Source organism: Myotis myotis, unplaced genomic scaffold (genome assembly GCF_014108235.1).
Source record: "Myotis myotis isolate mMyoMyo1 unplaced genomic scaffold, mMyoMyo1.p scaffold_m19_p_7, whole genome shotgun sequence".
NCBI lineage: Eukaryota > Metazoa > Chordata > Mammalia > Chiroptera > Vespertilionidae > Myotis > Myotis myotis.
The window spans coordinates 53,290,109-53,313,227 of NW_023416379.1; the positions used below are offsets into that span (position 1 = coordinate 53,290,109).

General features: G+C 41.2%; 1 protein-coding gene across 6 annotated transcripts in view; it reads left to right on the top strand.

Annotated features, from left to right (window-relative positions):
- Positions 1-23,119, top strand: part of RNGTT (RNA guanylyltransferase and 5'-phosphatase) — a 247,124-nt gene that overhangs the window by 189,010 nt on the left and 34,995 nt on the right. For all 6 annotated transcript variants that reach the window (XM_036316268.1, XM_036316270.1, XM_036316267.1 and 3 more), the window contains one exon: positions 10,823-10,889. In XM_036316268.1, the coding sequence (XP_036172161.1) occupies positions 10,823-10,889 (67 nt within the window). The remainder of the gene's footprint in view (positions 1-10,822; positions 10,890-23,119) is intronic.

A 23,119-nucleotide genomic window follows, 5' to 3' on the forward strand; every position in this document is an offset into this window, starting at 1 on the left:
TACTCTCAGTCATTCTGGGTCTGTGATTGTATAAAACAACATTTTTTCTTTTTGATTGATCATAGCTATTATTGAAATAGCTGGTAACATGTGACATGGTGCTATAATTTAGACTAAAAAAAGTTGAATTGTGAATTACATTCGCTTAGTTTAAATTTCTGTTTCTATTCTCCAAGGCATCTTTTGTACTTCTTTTTCTGCAGAAACAGCTTCTTAATGTTCCTACATTTTCCCAGGGGAAAAGAAGACTTCACAGTCAAATTCTTGTTCGAAGTATACACGGAGCTTGTACAACAAAAATAGAGGGAAAAATAAGATTCAGAATCTCCCAATACAGAGAAAGAAAATTTTACTCCATTTAACCTTTTAACAAGTGTGCTTTACACATACGTCGTGGGGTCAGTATCAGGGTGATTAAAATTTATGGATATGCTGATGATTTGGGGGATTCCAGATATTTAGATTTGAGGCTAAACCCCCATATAAATAGTTCTTCCCTTTCTTCTTTTGTAGGTAAAAGTAAGCCATATAATAATTCTTGAGATCATTAGATAACAAATAAGGCAGAGAATTATGTGTGTTTAATGATTTCCCTATTAAAATCCACCTTCCAACCTATTCAGCTCTGTTTTTACACAGTCAGTTCTTCAAATAATGAATCAAATGTCCATTGGGAATGGTCAGGCTGGATCAGTTTATAATTACTCATCGACTTAGTTCACTGTATGGCCTATGAACAGCTGTAAAATTTCTTTTTCTAATAGAATTAACAGAATTTGGAAAATGAAATTTGTACATTTTTTATAGCTTTATTGAGGAGTAATTTCTTGAATTTAATATAAATGGAAGTAGTAATTTTTAGAATTTTATATAAATGGAAGCATACAATATTTCTTCCTCTGGCCCCCAGCACTTCTTTCCATATTAAATTTATATGTGTATCAGTAGTTCATTTCTTTGTATTGATGAGTAGTATTTTATTGTATAGATAGATCACAACTTACTTATCCATTCACCTGTTGATGGACATTTGGGATGTTTCCAGTTTGGGGCTATTAGGAATAAAGCACCTGTGAAAGTGGGTACAAGTCTTATTGTGGACATATTCTTTCATTTCTTTAGGGTAGGGGTTGGCAATTTTTTTTCTTTAGAGGACCAGGTGGTTAATATTTTAAACTTTATATGCCTGGATTCTCCCTTGCATTGTGATTTAAAAAGCCAGGTAGTAAGTAAGCTGGGGCAGTGGTAGCAATCATTTCATTGCTTCCCTTCTCTCAGGTACCACTGACCTGTGCTGCCTCGTGTCCAATTTCTGAAAACGGTTATATCACCCTGCGTATTTAGTTGTTTAGCCAGTGTAGGGTCTAGTATAGTCCTTGTTACTCTGTCTTGCCTGGGAGTGGAAAATTTGTCTATACATTTTTAATGTAATGATTATTTTTTTCAATTTTAATGCCTTTGTATTTAAAACCATTATGCCTAGATATGTGAGTATTGTGTTTTTATATTATATTTATGCCATAGGATTATATTTATGCCATAGAACATATAGTTCCTATACAAAGAAGGGGATGAGTGACTTTTGGATTCCCTAGTAGCTTATCTCCTAAAATACTCATCTATTTATACAAGAATATTAAAATGTTAATGTAGCAATTAATATTATACACCTAAGTTAGGAGCAATCTTACTGATTGCTTATGTTGTTTTTTTTCTTAGTGCTTTTTATATTAAGACCTTTTATATTATGAAGTATAATAGACATATAGAAGAGTGCACAAAACACAAATGTACAGCTTAATGAAATTTCATGTAAGCAACACACATGTATTCAGGACAAGGAAGAAATAGCATCTTAGATACCTTCAGCATGCCTCTTTTGATTCACAAACTTCTTCCTCCCACCAGAGAGAACCACTATCCAGACTTCTGTGGTTTGCTTCCTTGCTTTTCTTTATACTTTTATTACTTAGATTTGCATCTCCAAACAGTAGGATTTGGTTTTGCCTGTTTTACCTTACTTCTTTTGCTCAGTCTTGTGAATTTGAAATTCATCCATGATGTGGAATTCATTTAATTGCGCGCTCTCTCTCTGTATGTGTGTGTGTGTGTGTGTGTGTGTGTGTATATATACACACACATGTATATATATATATATATACACACACACACACATATATATACATATATGTATATACATATATATGCATATATATGTAAATACACACACACACAAAACATAATTTTTTTTGGATGGATTGTAGTACTATGTTGGTCAGCTATAATAGCCAAACATTTTTTGTGTGTTTTAGACCATGCACACACACTCTGTTGGGTACATACCTTAAATTGGAATTGCCAGGTCCTTAGGTTATGTGTGTGTTCAATTTAGGAGATAATGCACATGTTATAAATTTCTTTTACTTGGTGGCTTCTTACAGTATCTGAATAATGTTTTTTGAAAATTAGTATTTCTTTTTTCCTCAGTTTTATTAAGATATAATCTATATATACAAAACCCTAAGCTACTGGTCGACCATTCGACCGGTTGACTGTTTGACCTGTTGCTATGATGCGCACTGACCACCAGGGGGCAGACGCACAATGACCCCTGGTGGTTAGTGTGCTTCCACAGCGGGAGCGCTGCTCAGCTGACCAATGGGCACAAGACGCTGGGCCCATGGCTGGCGAGCGCAGCTGCACAAGCCTCTCCCGCCTCTGCGGCAGCGCTATTGAGCGGCAGCAGTGGCAGGTGCAGTGGGGCCGGGATGAGGGGGAGCGGTGCCCGGCCCTGGCTCGGGCTCCTCCCTGGCCACCTGCTGCTTCATGCACTACTACATCCCTCAGGTAGTCCTACATCCCCCGAGGGGTCCCGGATTGCAAGAGGGTGCAGGCCTGGCTGAGGGACACCACCGGTGCACAAATCCATGCACTGGGCCTCTAGATGAAATATAATATTGTATTAGTTTAAGGTGTATAAACAAAGAATTGTGAAATGATTACCACAGTAAGTTTAGTTAACAATTCATCACCTCATGTAGTTACAAAATTTTTTCTTGTGATGAGAACTTTTAGATATACAATGCAGTATTGTTAACGCTTGTCACCATGCTGTACATTTAATTTATCTTATATCTGGAAGTTTGTAACTTTGGCTACTTTCACTCCCCACACCTCCACCAACCTTTGGAACCATCCATCTGGTCTCTGTTTCTATAAGTTCGTTTTTTATATTACACATACAGATGAGGTCATACAGTATTTACCTTAGTATGTCTTACTTTATTTAGCATAATGCTCACAAGTTCCATCCATGTTGTTGCAAAATATATGATTTCCTCCTTTTTTATGGTTATCATAAAGAATGCTACAATGAATATGGGGGTGTTGGTATCTTTTACAGGTAGTAATTTCATTTCCTTTGGATTTATGTCCAGAAGTGGAATTGCTGGGTCAAATGGTAGCTCTGTTTTTAATAATGGGTGCACTAATTTACATCCACACCAACAGTGCATAAGGGTTCCATTTTTTCCACATTCTTGCAAACACTTACCTTTGTCTTTTAACAGTTGTGAAGTGGTGATATTTCATTGTGATTTTGATTTGCATTTCCCTGATGGTTAGTGATGTGAGCACCTTTTCATGTACCAGTTGGCTAGTTGTATACTTTTTTAGTTCCTCTATTCATTTTTTAATCTGTTCATTTATTTATTTATTATTATTTTTTGCTATGTAACTTCTTTATATATTTTAGTTATTAACCCCTTATCAGATATATGATTTGCAAATATTTTTTCCCAGTCAGTAGTTCCCTTTTCATTTTGTTGATGATTTCCTTTGTTGTGCAGAAGATTTTTAGTTTGATGTAGTCCCACTTGTTTTTGTTTGTTTATTTGCTTGCTTGCTTTTGCTGCCTTTGCTTTTGGTGTCTACCCCACAGAGCAAGACTTACTTCAGCTGAGCTCTGGTGCCTGCTGACTTCACCTCTTGAGTAGTTGCTGTGGAGGTGGTTGGGTGGTGTTTTGACGTAGTCTGAAGTTGGCTCTGGTACCCCCTGAGAGGTGCAGGTCAAGGTCAGCTGCCACTTGTGTTTTGTCTAGGGCCACCAGCTTGAGCTACAAAGTGATCTGCAGATGACTGCTATTTGTGCTGGGCTTAGAAGAGGCCAAGCTACGAACCATGTCCAGATGTTGCTGTTTGAGAGATTTTAGGAAAATCTGAAAAGCCACTAGAAACAGCTTGGGTGGGCTTGAAAGTTTGGTAGGGCAGGATTGCTCGCTGGGAATCACCAGGGTGGAGTAGACAGTGTGAATCAGGTTGATGGAGAGTCAGATATGGTGCCTGCCTTTAGGCTATATGGGAGTAAGGCTCATCAAAGGAACAAATGGCCTTTTCCAGCACTTTTGTCTGGGAGAAAGCTGCCCCTGAATTCCTGCTGTCATGCCAGACACTTCAGTTCCTCCCTGTATATCCCTTTTGAGCTGCTGTCCCAGCACTGGAGCTCAGAGGGAGTGTGTCTGAGTAAGTGTCTGCCTTTTAAGAGGAACTGCTTGGGACTCCAGCAGCCCTCTGTCTCACTCAGCCTCCATTCCTACTGGTTTTTACAGCGTAAGTTATGGGAACTTCTCCTAGCACTGGAACCCTGGGCTTGGGGGCCTGATGTGGGATTGGGTTCCCTCTCTCCTCAGGGTGGACTTCTGCAGCCAAGATTATCTGCCACATATGGGTGTGTCGGTGTGGGGCCAGCCTGTTCCTCATCTCCACCCCTCCTACCGGTCTCCATGTGGCTTCTTTTTTAATTTCCTAGTTGTACAACTTCCATTCAGCCAGATTTCAGGTGATTCAGAATGATGATTGATCTATAGTTTAGTTGTAATTATGATGTGGTTGTGGGAGGAGGCAATACCTTGCTTATCTATGCCACCATCTTGGCTGGAAGTGCTTCCTTTTAGGAGTTTTATGGTTTCAGGTCTTACATTCAAGTCTTTAATCCATTGAGTTGATTTTTGTGTGTGATGTAAGATAGGGTATTCTCTGAATATTGGTAGCTCAGCATTTCTTTTTATATACCTTTGCAAAAATGATTCAGCTTTCTATTATTTATGATTCTCCAGTCTTATTTATTTCACTCCATACATATTTCACCTAACCAAACATCATTTGCAGCTAGTTTATTTCTATTGGCACACATATTATTTAAACATGTTATTGGTGATGGTGGTAGTTTGTTGTTGTTGTTTCTTTTAACAAAAGTTTAGATCATGTGTTATGCTTTCTAGGATCTAGAAAGCAAAGCAGAATAGAGTAGGCTATGGAAGTTTCTAAGGATACTAATTCACTCATTAGCTTATCCAAGTTTTTCTGAGCCTAAGGCACATGTTGCTTTTACTTACATTGTACTGGAAGTCTCAAAGAATGTAGGTCTTCTCAATAATATGCATTTCTCAAATTCAAAGGACACTATTGATCCCATATTGAGTGCATGCATTTTGTCTTCCCCCACCCCACCCTCCTTACAGGTAGATATATTATATGTAGCCTGCTCTTTGGAGAACTTGCTTTTTGGCTAAAAAGTGAGATTTATGTAAGTCAGTATTCGAGATACCATATGTTTTTTCAAGGTATTTTGTTGCAGTTCATTTTGAGTTATTTAGCTCATTCTTATTTTTTTAAAGATACCCTTTTCTTTAACTTTCAGTTTGAAATAGTTCTAGACTCAATTTCCTTTTAAAGCATTATTTCCATATCTGATAGAGCATTAGTTTATGATGAATGAGGCTCTTTTACATAATGTTTATTTGATTACATGACAAGTTTTAGTTTTCCTTTATATCAGGAGGTTTTCTGGAAATAATTTTGTGACTTTCTTCCCAGTATAGATACTTGTTTATATTTGTACTTGGGAATTTGAAGCAAAATGAACATTAGTCCTGATAGATTCTCTCCACTCCTACCCCCCAACAGTGCCTTTTTATTACTACTTGCCCAAAATAGCTTATTTGGAAGCCACACTATAGAAACATTTAATTATAAGCAAATATTTTGGGACTTGTTAGCTTTTGTATAAAGGTTATGTTAATGTTCATGTAACTTAAGGGCAAAACAATTACCTGATACTAAAAGAGTCAGGGTTTCCAATTTAACATATTCATATACATACATGCATTTATCAGTGCTGAATTAATGCCTTACTCTGGGCATTTAAAATGTGATTGCTGTGTTATACACAAGTACCCTTTCATCATAAAATGGTGCCTATTATCCTATCTAATAAAAGAGAAACATGGTAATTGGCGTACGACCGCTACCCTTCCCATTGGCTAATCAGGGCAATATGCAAATTAACTGCCAGCCAAGATGGCGGCCGACAGCCAGGCAGCTTAAACTGAACATGAGGCTTGCTTGCTTCAGTGATGGAGGAAACCAACGTTCCCTGCCTGCCTTGTCGGCCTCTGAGCCTGCAGTTTCAAACATTGTAACAAATATAGAAGCTAAACAAAAGCCCAGAAACCTGCTTTCAGCGAGCCGGGATCTCAGAGCTGGAGTTGATACAGAGTTTCGATTATAGAACCAAAACAAACCAGATACCTGTTTTCAGCAGCGGAGGCCTCAGAGCTGGAGCCAAGCCTCAGAGCTAAAGCTGGCCCAGAATAAAAAAGAAAAAGAAAAAAAGGAGCAGTTGGGAGCTTCAGTCACCCACCAGCCTGAAAACAGCCCTCAGCCCCTCACCCAGACTGGCCAGGCACCCCAATGGGGACCCCCACCCTTAAGGGTGTGTGACCAGCTGCAAACAGCCATCATCCCCTCATCCAGGCTGGCCAGGCACCCCAGTGGGGACCCCCACCCTGAAGGGTGTGTGACCAGCTGCAAACAGCCATCATCCCCTCATCCAGGCTGGCCAGGCACCCCAGTGGGGACCCCCACCCTAATCCAGGACACCCTTCAGGGCAAACCAGCTGGCCCCCACCCATGCACCAGGCCTCTATTCTATATAGTAAAAGGGTAATATGCCTCCCAGCACCGGGATCAGCGGAGCTGAGAGGCCTCCCGGCACCGGGATCAGCGTGACAGGGGGCAGTGCCCAAACCCCCTGATCGCCCTGCACTCTGTGTGTGACAGGGTGTGGGGCCACAACCTCCCTATCGGCCCTGCTCTGTTCGTGACAGGGGAAGGCGCCCCAACCCCCTGATCAGCCCTGCTCTGTGCCTGATAGGGGGGAACTCCCCAACCCCCTGATCACCCTGTGGCTCTGTGTGTGACAGGGTGCGGTGCCCCAACCCCCCCACACCACGGGCCCTGCTCTGTATGACGGGGTAGAGCCATAACCTCCCCATTGGCCCTGCCCTGAGTGTGAGAGTGGCGGCGCCCCAACCCCCTGATCGGCCCTGCTCTGTGGGTAATAGAGGGCGGCGCCCCACCCCTCCCGCCCCCCCACGGGCCCTGCTCTGTGTGTGATGGGGTAGAGCCATAACCTCCCCATCGGCCCTGCCCTGAGTGTGACAGTGGCGGCACCCCAACCCCCTGATGGGCCCTGCTCTGTGCATGACACAGGGGAGCTCCCCAGCCCTCAACCACCCTGCTCTGTGGGTGACAGGGGGGAGCTCCCCAACCCCCTGATTGACCCTGCTCTGTGGGTGACAGGGGAGACCTCCCCAACCCCCTGATCGGCCCTGCTCTGTGCGTGACAGGGGGCAGCACCCCAACCTCCTGATTGGCCCTGCTCTGTGCGTGACGGGGTGGTGCCGCAACCTCCCCATCAACCCTGCCTTGAGTGTGATAGGGGGCGGTGCCCCAACCCCCCAATCGGCCCTACCCTGAGCGTGACTGAGGGTGGCATCACAACCTCCCAATCCGCCCTGCTCTGTGCATGACAGGGGGCAGCGCCCCAACTCCCCAATCGGCCCTGCTCTGAGCCCGACCAGGGGCTGCACCTAGGAATTGGGCCTGCCCTCTGCCACCCGGGAGCAGGCCTAAGCCAGCAGGTCGTTATCTCCCGAGGGGTCTCAGACTGCGAGAGGGCACAGGCCGGGCTGAGGTACCCCCTCCTCCCCCCCAAGTGCACAAATTTTTGTGCACTGGGCCTCTAGTTTGATAATAATTATATATACAATTTGGCAAAATAAGTTTTTGAAAGGTAAAAACATTTTAAGAAATCTCCCATCTTAAAAATGTGAATTTGTGTTCCCAAAGTATTTTATGCAAGCAGGACTTTAAATTATGATACATGTTAAAACCCACTCAAATGGTGGTGGTAATATAATCTATGGTGAGGAATAATAGATACATGAATGAGAAAGAACAGTATTTAAAAAGTGAAATATATATGTGGTATGTAATTGATATATTTAAGAAATTTATTGTTTAGGAAAGGTTAATTGATAGGCAAGTTAGAAGAAGGGGGGCATACTAGTATTTTGGCACATTTCCTGAAATGCATATGCATAATAATTAGAGGCATACTGAGTTTTAAATGTCAGCCTACTTTATTCATTTCTTTTTCTAGCATCTACTTGTATGAACAGTGACTATTCATACTTCTAAGAGGGGTTTATCAAGGTTTTTGTGAATATTTGTTATATAGGAAATAAATTGCCACTGTTACATTTAGTAATGATTTGTGAGAGATTTAAAGTTTTGTTGGTTGAATTAATTTATCAGTTGATGGCTAAGGAATTCTCCATTTCACAGTTGAGATTTGGGGACATTTTCTATGCTTCCTACTTGCATCCAGTGAACAAAAAATGTTTTTTGTCATGTTTATAACCTTCAGCAACATGCTAAAATGAATTATTATAAGTATCATTTATATTCTAAACTTAAGTGGTTTTTTGCTAAATTGGTTTAATTCAGATTGTGCTTATCAGCTTTTAACATTCTTTTAGTGGCCGTTAATGCTTTGTAGGCCTTTAAAGAATGTCTGGGAACATAGGTTGTTCCCAGGAGACTGAATATCTACCTTATTTCATAAAGTCTAAGGTGCTTTGTGAGTGTGCTTTCTTAGTCTTAGTTAGTAAACTGAGTCAGTGGGAGGTAATCACACAGCCACCTCACAGCATCACCTGGTGACAATGATTATAAGGCACCATTGAGTATCAGGGGAATTATAATTTCAGAGAAGTTTAAATATGAATAAATGCATACCTTGGAATTGTTGAAGTAGGGTTTTGAAGTCATTAGCTAACTTTAAAAGGACAGCTATGATAATCATGTGTTCAAATTTTCTATGATTAGACTAATACGGTACACTGAGAATTTTCCATTTGATTGTTTTGAGTTTGCAGTTATTTTTTTTTCACTTTAGATACTATTCAATGTTCAGTTTTCAGATTGATGTAATAGAATTTACATTCATCTGAGAGATACTTTTTTATGTAATATAAAAGGCTATTAACTTTCACTATCTAGATTCTGAGAAGATGTATGTTGGCCTAGTTACTTTGGGCAGGGGTATAGGCAAAAATTTTTTTTGTATTTATGTAGAACAGTGTTAAGTCTGATGTGTCTATTTACTCACAGTGTCCATTAGGAAAAGATTTGTGAAATAAACACAGGGATACTTAAGTATGCTCTTCTCCTACCTTGCACCATTCCACAAGTACAGTTCTAATGACGGTATTTCTTCATTCACAGTGTTTTCATGCAGTTTAGAATGATTGACCGCTTTGCAGTAGGAATAGAAAGGGAGGGATGATGGAGGGAAGGGAACCATTATTTTTTTTCCTAAGCTCTATATAGTATGATTTTTATTTTCATGTGCATTTATTATTTTTATAAGAAATAAGTACATCTTATAAAATATGACTTCATATTGCTTATATGGAGATAGGGCATTTGGCATTCTTCATGGTCCATTCCAAACTTTGTTTGGATTTTCATCTCCAACTAAACTATCCCTTACTCCAGCCATACTTGTCTACTCTTTGTATTAATTAAAATTGTCTTCTACATTCTCAGAACTTTCCTTAATTTCTCCCTCTGCTTTACCCACCCTTCAAAGCTAAGCCCAAATCCCACCTATTTAAACGTTTTCAGCTCCCTCCATAGTAAGTTCCTCTTACTTCACTACTTTGTAATGGCAAATACCTGTATAAATAGCACTTATTAGAGGCCACATTTTGTTAGGGTTAATTATTTATGTGTCTGGTTTTCCTGTTAGATTTTGGGACCTAATTATTTAGGATTGTATTATTTTCTATAGTGCAAAGTACAGACATACAATGAGTGTGTTCTGAGTTGAATCCTTATGTATTTTTAAATATATGTATTACTTTATTTAATGCTTCCACAGAGACACTATGTAGTAATTTTCCTAGAATTAGTGATATATTAGATTGCTCTACATTTATGTTTTCATTCTCAACATGTATCCACTATTTTCTGAAGTATAAGAATTATTTCTTACCCTAGCCAGTTTGGCTCAGTATAAAGTGTTGGCCCACGGACTGAAGGGTTCTGGGTTCGATTCTGGTCAAGGACACATACCTCTGTTGTAGGCTTAATCCCTGGCCTTGGTTGGGGCATGTGTGGGAGACAACCAATTGATGTGTCTCTCTCACATCAATGTTTCTCTCTGTCTCTCTTCTCCCTTTCACACTCTGTAAAAATCAATGAAAAACTATCCTCTGGTGGGGATTAAAAAAAAAAAAGAATTATTTCTTTGCTGGTTATTATCCCATAGTGCAATAATTGTCCAAAAGACAGTAATTGCATAGATATTCATTTTTTCACTATGTTTTATTTTTAATCTATTTTATAACTTTGATGATTATGCAACCTTACATTTAAGAGTATTTTTAAAATAATGCATTTTATTTCTTTGTAGGTTGCTTCCTCAGAATGTTGGACTTCTTTATGTTGGAGGTTATGAAAGACCCTTTGCACAAATCAAGGTATGATTGTTCATTTTCCAGTATACTTTTCCTAGATGTAGTTCACTTATTCAGAACTCACTAAAAATCTGCAAATAACCATCAACATATAAAATATATGGTGTTTGTGAACAGTGACTTATATTTGCTTTTGCATATCTCTGCTGAAGAAGTAAATCAGTTTTGTGAAGAATTATTTAAATATTTTTGCCCATAGTAGAGCTGATTTTGATGAAAGTACTTCAGTGATTAGTGAAGAAGAGTCAAATTTAGAGCCACTGATTAATCTTTTAGATTACTCCTTTTGCCCTTAAAATTTTGACAGCTTTATTGAGGTAATTAACATAGAAAAAAGTGTACATATATAAAGTATACAATTTGATAAATTTTGATATTCTTACATTTCTGAAATCATCACCCCCAAAGTTTCCCAGTGCCCCTTTGAAATCATTCTCCTTCCCCTGCCTTTCCTTTTTCCCTTTCAGTCCTCAGGTGACCACTGATCTGATTGTATCATTATAGATTAACTAGAGGCCCGGTGCACAAAATTTGTGCACTCCGGGGGGGGGGTGCCTCAGCCCGGCCTGTGCCCTCTCGCAGTCTGAGACCCCACGGGAGATAACGACCTCCTGGCTTAGGCCTGCTCCCGGGTGGCAGAGGGCAGGCCCAATCCCTAGGTGCAGCCCCTGGTCGGGCTCAGAGCAGGGCCGATTGGGGAGTTGGGGCGCTGCCCCCTGTCATGCACAGAGCAGGGCGGATCAGGAGGTTGCGATGCCACCCTCAGTCATGCTCAGGGTAGGGCCAATTGGGGGGCTGGGGCACCGCCCCGTCACACTCAAGGCAGGGTCGATGGGGAGGTTGCGGCGCCACCCCGTCACGCACAGAGCAGGGCCAATCAGGGGGTTGGAGCGCTGCCCCCTGTCACGCACAGAGCAGGGCCCTTTAGGGAGGTTGGGGCTCCGTACCCTGTCATGCACAGAGCAGGGCCAATCAGGGGGTTGGGGCGCTGCCCCCTGTCATGCACAGAGCAGGGCCCTTTAGGGAGGTTGGGGCTCCGTACCCTGTCATGCATAGAGCAGGGCCCATCAGGAGGTTGGGGAGCTCCCCGCTATCACACACAGAGCAGGGCGGATCAGGGGGTTGGGGCGCCGCCCTCTATCATCCACAGAGCAGGGCCCTTCAGGGGGTTGGGGCGCCGCCAGTCTCACACTAAGGGCAGGGCCGAAGGGGAGGTTATGGCTCTACCCCATCACACACAGAGCAGGGCCCATGGAGGGGTGTTGGGGCGCCGCCTTCTATCACCCACAGAGCAGGGCCAATCAGGGGGTTGGGGCACTGCCACTCTCACACTCAGGGCAGGGCCGATGGGGAGGTTATTGCTCTACCCCGTCACACACAGAGCAGGGCCCGTTTGGGGGGGGGGGGGTTGGGGCGCTGCACCCTGTCACACACAGAGCCGCAGGGCGATCAGGGAGTTGGGGAGCTCCCCCCTATCAGGCACAGAGCAGGGCAGTCAGGGGGTTGGGGCTCCTTCCCCTGTCACGAACAGAGCAGGGCCGATAGGGAGGTTGTGGCCCCACCCCGTCACACACAGAGTGCAGGGCGATCAGGGGGTTTGGGCGCTGCCCCCTGTCACGCTGATCCCGGTGCCGGGAGGCCTCTCAGCTCCGCTGATCCCGGTGCTGGGAGGCATATTACCCTTTTACTATATAGGATAGAGGCCTGGTGCACCGGTGGGGGCTGGCTGGTTTGCCCTGAAGGGTGTCCTGGATTAGGGTGGGGGTCCCCACTGGGGTGCCTGGCCAGCCTGGGTGAGGGGATGATGGCTGTTTGCAGCTCGTTACACACCCTTCAGGGTGGGGGTCCCCACTGGGGTGCCTGGCCAGTCTGGGTGAGGGGCTGAGGGCTGTTTTCAGGCTGGTGGGTGACTGAAGCTCCCAACTGCTCCTTTTTTTCTTTTTCTTTTTTATTCTGGGCCAGCTTTAGCTCTGGCTCTAGCTCTGAGGCCTCTGCTGCTGAAAGCACGTATCTGGTTTGTTTGTGTTCTATAATCGAAACACTGTATCAACTCCAGCTCTGAGATCCGGGCTCGCTGAAAGCAGGTTTCTGGGGTTTTGTTTAGCTTCTATACTTGTAACAATGTTTCAAACTGCAAGCTCAGAGGCCAGCAGTGGCAGGCGGGGAACGTTGGAGTCCCCCGTCACTGAAGCAAGCAAGTCTCATGTTAACTTCAAGCTGCCTGGCTGCTGGCCGCCATCTTGGCTGGCAGTTATTTTGCATATCTTTCTGATTAGCGAATGGGAAGGGTAGCAGACGTACGCTAATTACCATTTTTTTAGATAGGATGTACCCTGTCACACACAGAGCAGGGCCCGTTTGGTGGGGGGTTGGGGCGCTGCACCCTGTCACACACAGAGCCGCAGGGCGATCAGGGAGTTTATTAGATAGGATGTACATTCTCTAGAATCTATCTTTATATATAAAAGCGTAAGCAACCGACTGGTAGCTATGATGTGCACTGACCACCAGGGGGCAGATGCTCAATGCAGGAGTGGAAACCACAGGCATGGAAACATGGAACAGACTGATGAATTTCAGAGGGAAGGGGAGGGGGAGGGCGGGAAGAGATTAACCAAAGGTCTTATATGTGTACTAGAGGCCCAGTGCACGGGGGTACCTCGGCCTGGCCTGCGGGGATTGGGCCGAAATCGGCTCTCTGACATAACCCAAGGGGTCCCGGATTGCGAGAGAGTGCAGGCCAGGCCAAGGGACTCCACCGGTGCATGAATCTGTGCATCAGGCCTCTAGTCCAGGGGTGGGCAAACTTTTTGACTTGAGGGCCACAGTGGGTTCTTAAACTGGACCGGAGGGCCAGAACAAAAGCATGGATGGAGTGTTTGTGTGAACTAATATAAATTCAAAGTAAACATCATTACATAAAAGGGTACGGTCTTTTTTTTTTTTTTTTTTTTTTTTTAGTTTTATTCATTTCAAATGGGCCGGATCTGGCCCGCGGGCCGTAGTTTGTCCACGGCTGCTCTAGTCTATACTAATAAAAGGGTAATATGCTAATTAGACTGGACATCTTCCGGATGCCCTTCTGGAGAAAGCCACGGTGGCGGGGGCCAGCCAGAGGCAGTTAGGGGCAATCAGGTCGGCAGGGGAGCTGTTAGGGACATTAGGCTGGCAGGCAGAGGCGGTTAGGGGCAATCAGGCAGGCAGGCAGGCAAGCGGTTAGGAACCAGCGGTCCCAGATTGCAAGAGAGATGTCCCGGATTGGAGAGGGTGCAGGCTTGGCTGAGGGGACCGCCACCCGCCCGCCCGCCCCTGTGCATGAATTTCATGCACTGGGCCTCTAGTTTTATATAAGGGAAATCATACAGAATTCTGTGCCGCACCCTTCTTGGCTTATTTCTCTCAGCATAATTATTTTGTGATTCATCCATGTTGTTCCACTTATCAATAGTTCAATCCTTTTTATTGCTGAGTAGTATTTTATTATGTGGTTAGTGCACAATCTTTTCATTCTTTCACCTGTTGATGGACACTTGGGTTTTTTCTGCTTTTTGGCTGTTTAAAATAAAACTACTGTCAACATTAGTATACAAGTCTCTGTATAGGTATATAGTTTCATTTCTCATTGGTAAATACCTAAGATGGGAATGGCTGGGTTATGACAGTTGTATGTTTAAGAAATTACCAACCTATTTTCCCACCAGCAGGATGTGAGAGTGCTAGTTCCTCCACATCCTCATCAACATTTGGTCAGTCTTTTTAAGTTTAGCCATTCTTGTAGGTATGTGGTGGTATTTGTAGTATTAATTTGCATCTTCTCATGTGCTTCTTTGCCATCTGCACATCTCTGGTGAAGTATGTGTTCCAATCTTGCCATTTTAAACTTGCTTTTTTGTTTTCTTACTGTTGAGTTTTGAGCATTGTTTGTATCTTGTGGATATAAGTCCTTTATCAGGTATTCAATTTGCATATATTTACTCCCATCAATACAAACATTATCTTAATGTAGCTTTATAATAAGTCATGCAGTCAGGTAGCATAAATCCTCCAACTTTGTTCTTCCTCAGAGTTGTTTTGGCTAACCTGTAGGTTCCTTTAATTTCCATGTGAATTTCAGAATCATCTTATCAATTTTAATAAAAATGCTGGCTAGAATTTTTATTTGGATCATGTTGAATCTATAAATCAGTTAGAGGAGAAATGACATCTTAACAATATATTGAATGTTTTAACCCATGAAGACTATATATTTTTCCATTTATTTAGATCTTTACTGTCTCTCAGCAATATGTGTTGTTTCAGTGTATTGGTCTTGCCAAATTTTAAAATAAATTCACCTATAAATATTAAAAGTACTTCAATTTTAATATTTGCATTGGTAGTATGTAAATATGATTAAATTTTGTATTTCAATCATATAGTTTTATTACACTCTATTCTAGTAGCTTTTTTGTATATTTCATAGGATTTTCTTTTTTTAACATATATTTTTCTACTGATTTCAGAGAGGAAGGGAGAGGGAGAAAAAGATAGAAACATCAATGATGAGGGGGAATCATTGATTGGCTGCCTCCTGTATGCCCCCTACTGGGGATCGAGCCCGCAACCCAGGCATGTGCACTTGACCGGAATCGAACCTGGGACCCTTCAGTCCACAGGCTGACACTCTATCCACTGAGCCAAACCAGCTAGGGCCATAGGATTGTCTACATAAGTGATTATGTCATCTAATAAAGATAGTTTTCTTTTTTTCTGATCTGGATGCTTTTATTACTTTTCCTTGCATTGTTACACTGGCTAAAACCTACAGTAGAGAGTTGAGTAGAAATGATGAGAATAGACATCCTTGTCTTGTTCCTGATCTTGGAAAGCATTTAACAAATAATTTTTTTTAGTAGTATTAGTTGAGGGTTGATCATAGATTCCATCTAGGCCTTCTTGCAAGGAAAAATGATACTATGAATGTCCAAGATAGTTATTTAAAAAAAGGTTTGAGATCATCCTTTTTCTTTGTTGTTATAGCTTTCTGTTAATGTTTTCTGAGTAGCCTATAAAATTTGTATTTTGTTTAACTTTCTGATTTTTCTTCACATTTGATTTTTGGCTCCATGAACTACTTTTCTCCTATGAATTTGAGATGTGTGAGTTTAAATTTCTTTCCACTGCATTTATGACATATGTATTTATGGTTTGAAAAAGGAGAATTTTTCAGATTAGACTGAACCTGAATATTCAGGATACTTAATACTGAGGAGGTTTAGCCACATTGTTGACATTTTTAAATGAAAAATCTTAATAAAAAAATCTTCACTACCATAGCATTAGCACCTCTAAATATCTCCATTAAATCGAAATACTCTTAAAAGTCCATCATCAGGATCTTAAGTTGTGGACTTTCTTAAAATTTTGGTTCCTTAATGACATGCATTCAGATATACAGTATTTTTCTTCTATTTCTAATATATCTGGAGCATGAGTGAAGTTGTCAGGAGTCTCTTCATAAAGCTCTTTCACTATATTGCTCACCAAATTCCTTGTGTAGCCAGGATCCTATTAAGTTTCAGCAGGAATATTTTTGAAAGCCCAGTTTTTGTTTTTGTTTTTCAGTCCATTGGTTTGGAAAATCCTGTTTTTCCTTATTAGAACTGAAACAACTAAAAAGTGAGAGATATATCTGATATATTTAGGGAAGTGTAGAATTTGTTCATGTGTGTGTTTTACATGTTTTTCTAAAAACATAGTCTAAGTGTGTGTATGAGGATAATTCCTCCATCACTCATCTGATTCATTAACATAACATTTTCTTTATCCAGGCCTTTCCTAGCAAGCCTAGTGACAGAGGTCAGTCCTTTGTCAACCCTTTTATTCCTGGATAATCAACTCAATAGAAAAATGCCCATCATTTTAGGCCATCTTTTTCCTTTGATGTTGCTCTAGGAAAGGTTTCTCTCAGACACTGTGAAAGGATTTCTTATCCTTATTAATTATTTAAATTCCTTCATAATTCCTATGGTTCTATGAAAATGCTACATAGATTCTTATCTAATTAGGTACTTATAAGTTAATTGAATAATAATAAAAAATCATAGTTTAAATGCTTTAAGTTAGGCTAGAAACTTAAGGTCCGTTTCTTCCCTTGCCTTATACCTGACTTCTTTTAGTCATGAAATACCACTATTTGTTAGTGTATTCACTCCCCCTCCCCCCCTATTAAACTAAATGTAATGATACTATGTTTTGTGGCAGAGACATCAGATATAACCTTTAATAAATGGAAACTGCTTTTCTTAAGGAATATTGGTTGAAATTTTTTGAATAAATCAAGGTAGGAAATTGTTCACTGAAATATTTAGGAAAAGGAATTCTCATGCATTAACACACAGGACTTAGTATGAGTGGCTTGGTGTTAGAGGCTCTGTTTGTTAAAAAGACATGTTACAATTGTATTTTTAAAAAGGAATCCAGTTTATAAAGATCGGGAAAAGAAAAACAAAAAGGATAACAGATATTTGGACAAATCTTAAATGAGTTTATAAATTTGCTATAGCATGATAGTAGATATTTGTACTATTAGTATATAGCATGAGTCATTATAGTCACTCTGCAGACATACATATAAATATCCTTCCATTATTGTCCATCTTCTAGTTTAAGTTTTCTGTCAAAGCCCTAGATAAAGATACAAGTATGTACAAACACAGAACTTCATTATAGCTTCAGACTAGTACATCTTCATGCTCGTTTCAGGTTTCATTACTTTTAGCTAAATGATTCCAACTTACCTTTTATCTTTTAACATCTCCTATAAGTCATCTGGAAGGTTCTTTTTAAAATAAACTCAGTCTTTTTATATATAACTTTCACCCAAAGCAGTAACTTTATTCTCAGATCATTGATCTCTTTGAAAATCCCAGGAATTTACACAGACATGCACTTTTATTTAAAATTTCAGAGAGTTCATGGATCCCACTGAAGGGCATTTAAGGGCCCCGATTTAAGAACCCTAAAAAGTAAATACAATGTTTTCTCAAACTTTACTGTTAACCATAAGGGTATTGAAAACAAATTTAAGTTTTTAGGGCAAATTTGTCATCTGAAAAAACCTGATTTTGAACATGCAGAGTATTCTCTTGTTTTGTCCTAAAATATAATAAACTAAATAAAGCATAGTCATTTTATAATAAGTTGCAATGTAGAGTAAGAAAGGCATTGCCTCACATACCTACAGCTAGTGTTGTGCAATAAATGAAGCAGGTTTCACCCTTATTCAAGACTAACTTCTTTCAACTTTATTGAGATATTGATTCTAACTGTACTGGGCTATATGTGACTTAGGCTTTTCTTAAGATATATGATTTATTATACCTTTATATGCAATCTGAAATTCAAAAGGGAAGTTTTGATTAAAATAACATTTTGCTTGGGGGAGAAACCAAGATGGCGGCATAGGTTAACGCCGGAGATCGCTGCCTCAAACAACCACTTCAGAGATATAACTAAAGGACAGAACGGACATCACCCAGAACCACGGGAAGGCTGGCTGAGTGGAAATTCTACAACTAGGAGGAAAGAGAATATCATACCCAGACTCAGAGGAGGCACAGTGCTGAAGTGAAATACTCAGGTGCGGAGTGTGCGCGCGGAGCGGGCTGGCGGCGGAGGGCGCGGTTGTTGTTTTCAATCGGGAGGGAGTTTCAGACTCTGAGCTCCAGATCCGGGCGAGTCTCTGGGGACCGAGACTCAAACGGGAGAAACGGGACTGTCTGGCTTCGGTCGGAACTCGAAGGCAGCTTTCTCTCCGAGGTTTGCAGCCATTGCTGGGGCTCTGAGAGGCAGAGCCCCTGGGGAAGGAACTGAGAGTCGCCATAACTGCTTGTTCCGCCCGCCCTGTAGATCCCCGGGGACCCGCCCCACCCAAGCCCTGCGCAGCGCCATTTGCCAGATAGCCTCAGGCAAAGGCTAGATTAGCACTGCCCTAGAGATCCAGCACAGAAGCCCTCCCACTACAGACACAGCAGACTCTCATAGCCAGTTCGCCTGGAGGTCAAATCACCCCGGTATTGCCGACATCAATCAAGGCTTAAAGGCAACAAGACTGCGGACAAAGACCACTAGGGGGTGCACCAAGAAAGCATAAAAAATGCGGAGACAAAGAAACAGGACAAAACTGTCAATGGAGGATATTGAGTTCAGAACCACACTTTTAAGGTCTCTTAAGAACTGTCTAGAAGCTGCCGATAAACTTAGTAAGGCCCTCGAAAAGACTGGTGAGAGCGCCGATAAATGTAGTGAGATCCTCAAGAAATCCAATGAGACCCTCGATGTTGTGATAAAGAACCAACTAGAAATTAAGCATACACTGACTGAAATAAAGAATATTATACAGACACCCAACAGCAGACCAGAGGAGCGCAAGAATCAAGTCAAAGATTCGAAATGCGAAGAGGCAAAAAACACCCAACTGGAAAAGCAAAATGAAAAAAGAATCCGAAAATATGAAGATAGTGTAAGGAGCCTCTGGGACAGCTTCAAGCGCACCAACATCAGAATTATAGGGGTGCCAGAGGATGAGAGAGAGCAAGATATTGAAAACCTATTTAAAGAAATAATGACAGAAAACTTCCCCCACCTGGTGAAAGAAATAGACCTACAGGTCCAGGAAGCGCAGAGAACCCCAAACAAAAGGAATCCAAAGAGGACCACACCAAGACACATCATAATTAAAATGCCAAGAGCAAATGACAAAGAGAGAATCTTAAAAGCAGCAAGAGAAAGAAACCCAGTTACCTACAAGGGAATACCCATACGACTGTCAGCTGATTTCTCAACAGGAACTTTGCAGGCCAGAAGGGAATGGCAAGAAATATTCAAAGTGATGAACACCAAGAACCTACAACCAAGATTACTTTATCCAGCAAAGCTATCATTCAGAACGGAAGGTCAGATAAAGAGCTTCACAGATAAGGAAAAGCTAAAGGAGTTCATCACCACCAAACCAGTATTATATGAAATGCTGAAAGGTATCCTTTGAGAAGAGGAAGAAGAAAAAAAAAGGTAAAGATACAAATTATGAACAACAAATATGCATCTATCAACAAGTGAATCTAAGAATCAAGTGAATAAATAATCTGGTGATCATAATAGAATCAGGGACATAGAAAGGGAATGGACTGACTATTCTTGGGGGGGAAAGGGGTGTGGGAGATGCGGGAAGAGACTGGACAAAAATCGTGCACCTATGGAAGAGGACAGTGGGTGGGGAGTGAGGGCGGAGGGTGGGGCGGGAGCTGGGAGGAGGGGAGTTATGGGGGGAAAAAAAAGAGGAACAAATGTAATAATCTGAACAATAAAGATTTAATTAAAAAAAATAAAATAAAAAAAAATAACATTTTGCTTAATTCCTATTTCAAGCTGTCAGAAGTTTTTCAGAAGTCCCTAATTTTGGAGAGGGGTTGTTTCTGCCTATCTTTGAATAATACCTTTATCTTAATTGTGTGTGTGTGTATGTGTGTGTGTGTGTGTAATATTATTCATATTATTCATGGTTTATTTTTAAAGACATGTTCAAGTTTAAGCAATAGTTTACATTTTAGATCCGCTTTTCTATGTTGTTTTCTAGAACATTTCACAGTCTAGTAAAAATATTAATGTTATTCTCATAGGTTTCTAGTCCTGAAGGCTTCACTTAGCAGCCAAAATCCATAAAACCAAGAGGGATTGAAGCCTGTCAACATCACTTTTAATCAACTCAGGGGTTGTTATGAACAATCTCAAGGCCACAGGGCTGTCCTCCCCGCAGGGCTTGATATTAGTTGCCTCTTCCAGTTCTGACAGCCAAAGAAGTGTGTGAGACTGCAAGGCTGAGTCAGACAGTTTCCACTTTGACACTGCAGAACAGCTAAGAAATGTCGTCTGTATTTTAACTATAAATTCCACGCAGCTACCATATGTGAAAAGTAAGGAATATAACCATTATTCTGAGGCATTTATTTTTCAATCAACATAGTAGATTTCCCTTATCCATGGGGGATATGTTTTAAGACCCCTAGTGCAGTGGTCGGCAAACCACGGCTCGTGAGCCACATGCGGCTCTTTGGCCGCTTGAGTGTGGCTCTTCTACAAAATACCACGTGCGGGCGCGCACGTACAGTGCGATTGAAACTTCGTGGCCCATGCGCAGAAGTCGGTATTTTGTGGAAGAGCCACACTCAAGGGGCCAAAGAGCTGCATGTGGCTCGCGAGCTGCAGTTTGCTGAGCCACAGTTTGCCGACCACTGCCCTAGTGGATGTCTGAAAATAAGGATAACACCAAACCCTGTATTTACTACTAGAGGCCCGCAGTCCGGGACTCCTTGGGGGATGCTGGACAGCTGGTTTTGGCCTGATCCCACAGGCCAGGCTGAGGGACCCCACTGGTGCACGAATTCGTGCACTGGGCCTCTAGTATACTGTAATAAAAGTTATGTGAATGTGGTCTCTCTCAAAATATCTTAATATTCTATCCTCACCTTTCTTCTTCTTGGGATGATGTGAGATGAAAATGCCTGTGTTGAGGGTAACTTGAATATGAGCAGTGATTGTCTGATAACTGAGATGCCTATTAAGTGACTACTGAGCAGGTAGTGTATACAGAGTGGATATCGTGTCCTGGGCGGGACAGAGTGGGAAGTTGCAGGATTTCATCATGGTACTCAGAACAGCTTACAATTTAAAACTTAAGAGTTGTTTTTTTCTGGAATTTTCTGTTTAATATTTTTGGACTGGAGTTGACTGAGGGTAACGAACCATGGAAAAACAAAACTGTACATAAGAGAGACTATTGTGCGGTTGAGTTATTCTCTGCCCCAGAGCCTGGTTCTGTCTGCGGAGAGCCTGGGTGTAATTAGTCTCAGTATCATACAGTAAGCTTCCTGAGCTTGAATTTTTAAAAATCTCTTTATAGCCAAGGAAATATGATTGATATTTGTATTCATATACATATGTAATAGATGTAAAGAAATCATGATCTCTTCTTTATTTTTAATTTCATATTAGAAAACTCATCAAATCACCCCTCAGACTTTTTTCAATTAAAAAGGAGTTAGAATATTTTTCCTTTAAGGTATATTGAACTTAGATGGTTATTTATTACTTAAAAATATTGTTGAGATAACTAATGACTTATTCAGGTTGTTGTTTTTTTTAATCCTCTCCCGAGGTTATTTTTTTATTGATTTTTTTTTTTTAGAGAGAGAGGAAAGGGGCGGGGAGAGAGAGAGAGAGATAGAGAGATAGATTATCACTTGCCTCCCCTATGCGCCCTGACTGGGATTGAACCTGCAACCTCTGGTATACAGGATGACGCTCCAACCAACTGAGCCACCCTGCCAGGGCTTATTCAATTTTAATTTTGGGGTAAATTAAATTTAAAGATAAAGTATTTATTTGAGTTCCATCTATTATGAAATACTGGAAAAAGGGGAAAACTGATTTGATTTGTTTACCAGCTTTTAGAAAATATGTGGCTTATTAGGTCAACGCTTTTTTACTGAAATAAATTATATAACATTCATATTTTAAATCTCTAAAATATCTGAAGTGTTTCATCAGGTAAAGATGCAGTTCCCTAGAACTTAGTATTCTAGTTTAGTGGCTTACAAACTTTTGACCATGACCTGTAGGACTGTAAGAAATGTTTTTCTGTTGCAATCCACTACATATACAGTACATTTCCACACACAAAATGTAAAACCAAAGTTTTAGAATAAATGTGATGCGATAGCTGTCTTTTCTATTCTATTCTGTTTACTTGTCAGTTAGTTTGGTTTTTAAATGCTAGTCTCAACCCACTGGATTAACTTCTGTCTTGGAAAATGGGTCACGACTCAGGAGTTTGGCAGCCACTGCTGCCGGGTAAGACTTGTCCTGCCATATGCTCTGGCAGGAGAATGCCATATTCACACAGCCCAGATGATAGTGGAAGCTTTCCTGCTCCTGAGCCGATGAGAGCCCTGGAAGTGGCTTTGGAGGGGAAGAAAATGATGAAATGTCATAGTTCCTGGGAAGAGGAAGGAGGAAAGTACAGGAAAATATAAATGAGAAACAAATTAAGATACTTTATAAAGCCAAAAAAATCCGTTTTCTGTTTCAAAAAAATCCTAATTTTTAAGAACAGAAGGGAACCTACTCTGTCTTCCAAATGATTCTGTGTATTTTAAGGCTAGAGAAATAAATAAAGGTAAGATCGCCTCCCTTAA